Raw genomic sequence first — 7928 nt, 5'->3', positions numbered from 1 at the left:
AAATACACATCACAACAGGAAAGGCCCAAGAAACAAGCATGGACTGTATACTGTATAATAAAAGTGTGTGTGTGTGTGTGTGTGTGTGTGTGTGTGTGTGTGTGTGTGTGTGTGTGTCTGTCTGTTTCTGATTTCTGTTTAGAGCAGTATCTAGCCTCTCATGGGACCAAGGAGCCCATGTTGTTAATTCCTTCGGTTTCGTCCCAGCCCTCAAGCATTTGCTTACAAGAGGCTTCACACACACACACACACACACACACACACACACACACACACACACACACACACACACACACACACACATACGTATGTATATCGAGACACAGATAACCCCCCCCCATACTCAGCCCGTAGACATAAACACACCCATACATCCCCACAAACACAAACACACACTAACATCCACACATGTGTTTGTGCGTCCACGAGTGTGCGGGGCAGGTGATAAAGCCGGTGTTTATAAGCCGCCCCCTCATTCCCAGTCTATTCTGCTTTACGAGCCTCCCTCTAATAAGGAAATAAATAAAGTGGGAATGCGTGGCGCAGCCGGAGCCAGGCTAATGAAATGTGGAGCTTGGCCCGGCCGCCCCTCGCATGCCGTCACCGGCTCTCCCGGCGTTTACGACAGCGAGCGTTAGCCCTGCCGTGCCCGCCGACATGATGACACATCAGTGTGTTTTGGCTTTCGGACTTTCCTGTGGCATTAAAGACAAGTGTTTTCTATTTAAAAAACCAACCCGGACACCAGCAATGAAGTTCGTTTTTTTTGTGTATGTTATTTACCTTTAAGGAGTCATTCTCAAATATAGTCCAGTGAATCTAAGCAAGTGTGGGCTCGGTCCGTGTCTGAATGGGAGACTGAGATTGCTGGTGGAAAGGCATGACTGGACTTGAGTCTTTTTCCGTGTCCCGTAGAGAGTCACCCCTAGAGGGACAGGCGTCTCCACCCTGCTGATCGATGGGCCTGTTTACGTTTATTTTCCAGAACGCGTCTTGGGTGATCCGATCACGTGCGGTCAGCCGACATGCACGGTTTACACACACGAGTATTCGAGGAGACGTGGCCGACCACTTGTGTTTAGATTCTCCGTTCTATTAGAACTCACATGGTCTGGGACGCATCAGAACGCATCAGCATTTACACCGCAGAACACGTGTGGTCAAACACGTCGCAGGCCACCTCAGCAAGTGCTTTGAGCGGTCGAATCACAATGTGTCTCGGTGATTGTTTACGCTTGTGTCTACAACTGACCACTTGTGACCAGATCACCCAGACCAATTCCTCAGTCGTGTGGGTGAGGACTGGGAGCAGGACAGAGTAGCTCATGTTGATGACTCATGATATCTATAATCCGGGTATTGAGAAATGGAGGCCGGCTGTAAATCAAATGATTAGCTCTTAACTAAAGCTAGATGTGTGTGGCTGTGTAAAGTGTGAGGTGGGCAGATTTGAGCTGTGCCTTCATGGAGGTCAGATCAGTGCCCACTGAGTTATGAGGCAGAAACACAATGAGCGATAACACTACTAGCCAGCCGTGGAAAAATGGACGAATTAGATGCCGGCTGTCATTGATTAATTCTCCATAAACACCCACAGTCTCCCCATAGCTCTCTCTCTCTCTCTCTCTCTCTCTCTGTCTATCTCTCTCTCTCTCTCTCTCACACACACACACACTCACACTCAAACTCACACACACACACACACACACACACACACACACACACACGCATCTGTGTTCAGGACAACTTGTGTTTCACTGTGGTGTTGTATGGCTGGTTTATCTTTCGTTTTAATTACTTTAATTAATCCCGTTTTGTAGTCCTCTCCGCCTTGCCAACTTAGCAACAAGCTACAGTGATGTCCTAAACAGTGCAGCATATGGCCCCGCCATTAGCGGCGCTTAATGAACGCATGCCTCATCGACTGGGCATTAATAACGTGTTCATTTAGCACGTTTCCGCATCTGCATTTGTGCAAGTTTAGGAGCCGCTGTGCCATGGGATGATTCCGAAACGTAGAACATATTCGGAGAATTAAAAAGGCGGGTGTTTCTTTCTTTCTTTTTTTTTTTTTTTTTTTAGGTCCCTAAAGTGAAAGCAGTGTGGGCCGTTATTGCAACCATCTGCCTGGACTGGCGAGTGTTTCCTCTGCGAAGTCCCCGCAGTTGGGTTTTTAATATAGTCAGAGTTGTCGGTTGGATTAGTCTCTGATAGCTGCTCTAGTCGTGGTCCCAGCCTGCTCTTAAAGAACACCACACACACACACACACACACACACACACACACACACACACACACACACACACACACACACACACACACACACACACACATACACACACACACACACACACACACACACACACACACTCTTTTTCTCTCTCTCTCACACACACACACACACACACAAAAAGACTTGCTCGCTGCCACTCTCTTTTTCTCTCTCTCCCTCTCCCTCTCCCTCTCCCTCTCTCTCTTTCTCCCACTCCCACACACACACACACATATCCACACACACACTTTCACACACCTACGCACTCCCCACTCCCCCTCCGTGGGTATTTTGTCAGATCGCAGTCTCTTATGCACTATATCACTCGGGACCATTGCGGTTTTCCTCATTAAAGCAAGGAAATAGGCTCTCCAGTTCCCTGTGCGCGCCAGTGCTGTGAGATAATGCTTTGTATCATTAAAGGAGCTGGGAATGGCAAGCGATTGGTAAACACTTTATCAGAATACAATACCGACTCGCTAGCAAACCTGCACCATGACTCAACAGGGCTGGCGAGCAGATTAGATCATTTTACAATCCAGATGTTCAATGGGACTACAGTATATGTCCAGACCCGCAGGGTGTAATATATCCATGAAATGGTAAATACTTTGCTCCAAAGTCGCCGTATATTATCGTAAAATATTGCACAGCTAGATACATGACAACATCATTGATTGCCAGTGCTATTAGTCAGTACTGCGTGGATGCTGAAGGGATTCTGGACACGAGCAGATTCCTGATCCCCAGCTGATTTAACGTGAGAACAATGAGGGTTTGTTATTTAACGGTTAACATTTACTGCTGTCATTTGCAGGATTTGACTGTGTTATTGTGTGTGGGATGAGGGATGACTAGGCCTTGATGGAACTCTTGGTGTGTGTGTGTGTGTGTGTGTGTGTGTGTGTGTGTGTGTGTGTGTGTGTGTGTGTGTGTGTGTGTGTGTGTGTGTGTGTGTGTGTGTGTGTGTGTGTGTGTGTGTGTGTGTGTGTGTGTGTGTGTGTGTGTGTGTGTGTGTGTGTGGTGGGCTTTTCTCAGATCTTGGAGGCCCTGGCACGGAACGACGAGCAGCTGGTCCAGACCTGCACCCGCCTGAGCTCCAGCACGGAGCTCATCCCTGAGGACCTGCAGGCCAGGTTCAGTGCCATGTGTGGAGAGAGGCTCGAGCACGTCGGACGCCGCGTCACCAACTACCGCAAGGTACAGCCGCCCACTCACACATACATACACATATGCATCAACACTGACATATACAGAGAAACAGACACACACACACACACACACACACATGCACACACACACAGGGACTTACACACATACTGTACATACGCATGCATACAGTACATACACTGACACACAGCTAATATTAGTATATATGTATGTTAGTGTATATATATATGTACTTCACATACTGTATACATATACATTTACATATGAATATGTATGCATAAACATAAACATACATATACATACATACATATTCTTCACTCTCTGAATGCGTAAGGTAAGTGAACACATGTACTGGAACTTCATGGAATGCATGCTATTACCTTTTACATTAGCGTGTAGAACACTCCCATATTGACCATTGATTGATGGAGCCAGCACATGGAAGTGAAGGCCATGCAGTACGCACTAGGGTGCACTCTGTTGAAACGGCCTGGGCCCAGTGGAGAAATATACAGTTCTGGTCCAATTGACTTCACTGACGCTAGAGTGTGTGGATTCACTTATCTGTGGATCGCAGCGCCATCGATGCCAGCGATCCGTGTGGTATGTGATGATGACATCAGCATTTGGTGCCGGACGAAAAAAAAAAAGAAAAAAGGGGATTGCGCAAAGAGAATGAAAATTCCATTCTTTCATTTCCAGCTGGCTTTATATGGAACAGAGGAGCGCAGGGGGAAGAGAAAGGGGAAACAATCTGGATGGAAATATTTAGGAATGCGCTTTGGCTTCTTTTGCGGTGCGTGTGATCAACATCCGACTCGGCACCGGATTAATTACCCCGTCGCTCCGCTCCTCCGTTTATAAATATCTCCGAACATCCAGTACGGCCCCCGGAGTTGCGTAACTTCCTCTTCTGCGGCGTTCCATTTTGGAGGCTCCCAGGGAAGTGGAAGAGGGGTGGGTGCCGTGCCGTGCCGTGCGGGGGCCCCTGGGCGGGCGAGGCGAGGCGAGGGCCCCTCCATGGGTCAAGACTGCTGTGGAATGTGGCAAGTCTGCTCCCCCCTCGGGAGCCCGAACACGCCGGCCAGCTGCGTCTCGTTCGCCGCTTCAAACGCCGGAGCGCCAGAAAGGCTACTCGGACGAGGCCCGGGGACAGCGACGGACGACGGCGTGCCGCGAGCAGGAATTGGGTCAGGAAAAAAAACGGACCGGGCCTTTTCAGCTGACTGCGTCCGTCTCAACCCCCGCGCCTCCAGAATTCCCAAGAAGAGGTGATGTCGGACAGCCAATGAGAAGCAGAGGTGTCCGCGGAGACTGTTGAAGTCTTGGCTCGTGTTTCTGTTCTTGAGGATGTGTGTATATTTTTGTAATGGTTATTTTACAATACGGTGCAGTTCAATGTGTTCCCCAAATACCAGAGGCAATGTGGACCTTGTTTCATGTGTCCAGACATTCTTGTTTTCAGTTGGAGACTGCAGGGGCGAGATTCATTTTTCACTGTATTTGATGTTTACTGTGTCTGTTTTTGCGCTTTTTGATTTATGGCCCTGGAGTCTCAAACACATGAAAACATATAGAAAGAACATGGTTAAAACACTCAAATACACGCCCGCACAGTGCGCACACACATACCCACCCGCGCACACCAGCCCACACACACACACACAAACACACATATACATTCAGTATACACACTGACACACACACACACACACACAGAATGTTCATGAGAAGAAAGAGCTGTGAAATGGAATCGTTCAAAGTCAAAGATCTGTAAATAGGCCGGCCATGATGAATCGCATCCCTGTTTGAAGTTCCAATGTTGAGAGTCCAGTCTGACTGATGTCTATGCATAAAACATGCCATGATGGATGTTTATCCCCTGGAATAGGTTCAACATGTGTGTGTAAACAGGCGCCACAAGCACACAAGATGTTTGTTTCACACATGTTTCATGCTCTGCACATGTAAAGAATGTTTGTTTGCACAACTGTAAACCTTTCAGTCAGGATCGAAAGACAACTGACCCAATGCAGTCCATACATCAGTGGCGTGTGTGTGTGTGTGTGTGTGTGTGTGTTTGCATGCGCGTGTCTGAGTGTCTGGGGGTTATGTGCTTATACAGTATGTGGGGGTTATATGTGATAGATGTGCTTTTGTGCTGTGTGTGTCTGTGTGTACGTTTGCATGCAAGTTTATTTGTGTCTTTTTGTGTGAGTGCGTGCGTGCTTGCGTGCTTGCTTGCATGCGTGTGTGTGTGTGTGTATGTGTGCGCAATCTGCGCATGCATGTGTGTGTATGTGTGTGTGATGAATGTATGTAGACCCAGTATGAGGAAAGCTGAATCAGCAGTAGCCTCACACAGGATGAGCTCTCACCACCTGCCGTACTCACAACACAATTCTGAATAACAGTCTCCCTGAGATCCCAGCAGGGCCACAACACCACAGCTACAGTACCCACCCACATGTTTACGCTCCACTCTGGAGAGCAGCACACTGACTGGGCACTTTTTTATATGTGTGGATATGAGGGTCCAGTGGATTTAAACTGGTGCTTGCTTGGTAGTCAGTATCTCGACAGGTTAAGTGATGATGCAGCGTTCTGGAACTACAGAAAAAGTATTACACAGCAATTCACTTTTTTTTGGCCCAATATGCTGTTCACGTTAAAGCCAGCTCCAAGACTTTTGGAGACTGCAGCTGGAGACATCCATCAGAGCATACAGTAGTCATTTGTGATATACTGTAGATTTAGAAGGTTTGAACTCATATGCATTCATTCAGTGTCATACCTTTGAGATTCTGATGCATCCTCCCCTTTCCTCCTCCTATGTATCTGATTGGATGTACAGTACATAGTATGTTTGTGTGTACCCAGACCAGCAGTACTGTAGACCTCATGCCAATAAAGCTTCTTTGAATTTGAATTTGTCTGGTAAATCGCTGCATGAAACACTAAAACTGTCCAGTCAAATCATGCCTCGAAAAAACAACATTCAAAAATGTGTTGTCCCTCTTTGCTCCCCGTAGTTCTCGCGGGTGCTGAAGAACCGAGCCTGGCCCACGTTCAAGCAGGCCAAGACCAAGGTGTCCCCGCTGCACAGCAGCGACTTCTGCCCCACCAACTGCCACATCAACGTGATGGAGGTGTCCTACCCCAAGACCACCACCTCGCTGGGCAGCGCCTTCGGCGTCCAGCTGGACAACAGGAAGAACTCCACACTGGAGAAGGGCATCCGCAACACAGAGCAAGGTGCGTACTGTAGCTCACACTGTGCTTTTAACATCCAAACATCAAGTATTCTTGAGCTACTGTAGTGTCAATTATTAATGGGGGAAGGACATCTGAATAAGACATGACATTTGACGGTTGAGGTTTACTGAGGTCACTTCACTATATCACATTATTGATCGCATTCGTTATTGTGAGACTTGCTGTAATTTAAAGCAATCAATGATTCGATCTTAGTGTGGCTGCAGAGAGAATTATTTGTTGCATCTGTAAACCGTTCTATCATGACCGACTGAACATGCCACTGGATCTCGTTAGTAAAATGGGTATTTAGTTGACGTTTTTATCAAATACGACTCATGACGGGGGTTGAGGGGGTAGAATGTGATCGTGAATCAAAAAAGAGTCGACCAGTTGTCAGTCAGCTACGCTACGCTCCCTCTGTTCTACCACTTCCATATCTTAACGCCGCATTGTTTTGGCCTCACCAGGGAAACTGGGGCCCATGGTGTACGGCCAGCACACCATCACCACGATGGCCGCCCCCTCGGGGCACAGCCTGGGCCGGACGGAGGGCCACGGCCTGCGCTTCCTGCTCCGCGAGGACGACCTGCTCACGCTGGACGCCTACCAGAAGCTCCTCAGCAAGCTCACCACCGTCATCAAGGAGATGGAGAGCCACGCCGCCCAGATCCACGAGTGAGTGCATGGACACGTTCCCAGAATTTTGTGTAGCGTAGCGCTAACCCTTCAGGTAGAGAGACATCAGCTACCATGTCATGCTCAATCCCTCTCAATCATCTCATTCATCAATCCCTCTCAATCATCACATTCATCACATATTAGACTGTATGAGTAGCCTAATGGTCTATGTGATGGTCTGCACTACAGTATGTGGTGACTGACTGGACATTCAGAACATTGAGGGATTTTGTATGACAGACCGCAACAGGGCTGCTAGCACCTGCAGGCTTGCTGGCTTGTAAATAGGAGCAGACATTGTTTCCATGAGTGTCTGGGAACTCAAATAATTAAAATCTCATTAATCCATAGAAAATGCCTAGCAGCAGTGGCTTTTTTTTTTCTTCTGGTGCTGTGGCCTCTGGCTTGGGATCTGAGTGGATAGGATTAGCTTGTTAAAAAGCTCATTTTGTTATCTGTATTCAGGGGAGAGATAGGCTCCCAGTAATTTAATTGGACTGAATTATCATTCTTCTGTCGTGGAGGCCTTTCACGCTCCTTAGTCATTATG

The 7928-nt window shown here is 47.8% G+C and overlaps 1 protein-coding gene across 1 annotated transcript in view; it reads left to right on the top strand.

Annotated features, from left to right (window-relative positions):
• prex2 (phosphatidylinositol-3,4,5-trisphosphate-dependent Rac exchange factor 2) overlaps positions 1-7928 on the top strand; it is a 140024-nt gene that overhangs the window by 77449 nt on the left and 54647 nt on the right. Inside the window, exons 23-25 of the mRNA XM_062521192.1 lie at positions 3311-3472; positions 6475-6697; positions 7168-7375. Of these exons, the coding sequence (XP_062377176.1) occupies positions 3311-3472; positions 6475-6697; positions 7168-7375 (593 nt within the window). The remainder of the gene's footprint in view (positions 1-3310; positions 3473-6474; positions 6698-7167; positions 7376-7928) is intronic.

The sequence above is a fragment of the Sardina pilchardus genome, chromosome 19 (genome assembly GCF_963854185.1).
Source record: "Sardina pilchardus chromosome 19, fSarPil1.1, whole genome shotgun sequence".
In the NCBI taxonomy this organism is placed as follows: domain Eukaryota; kingdom Metazoa; phylum Chordata; class Actinopteri; order Clupeiformes; family Clupeidae; genus Sardina; species Sardina pilchardus.
The sequence above is the reverse complement of the archived record's forward strand: the minus strand, read 5'-3'. Positions and strand labels throughout refer to the sequence as shown.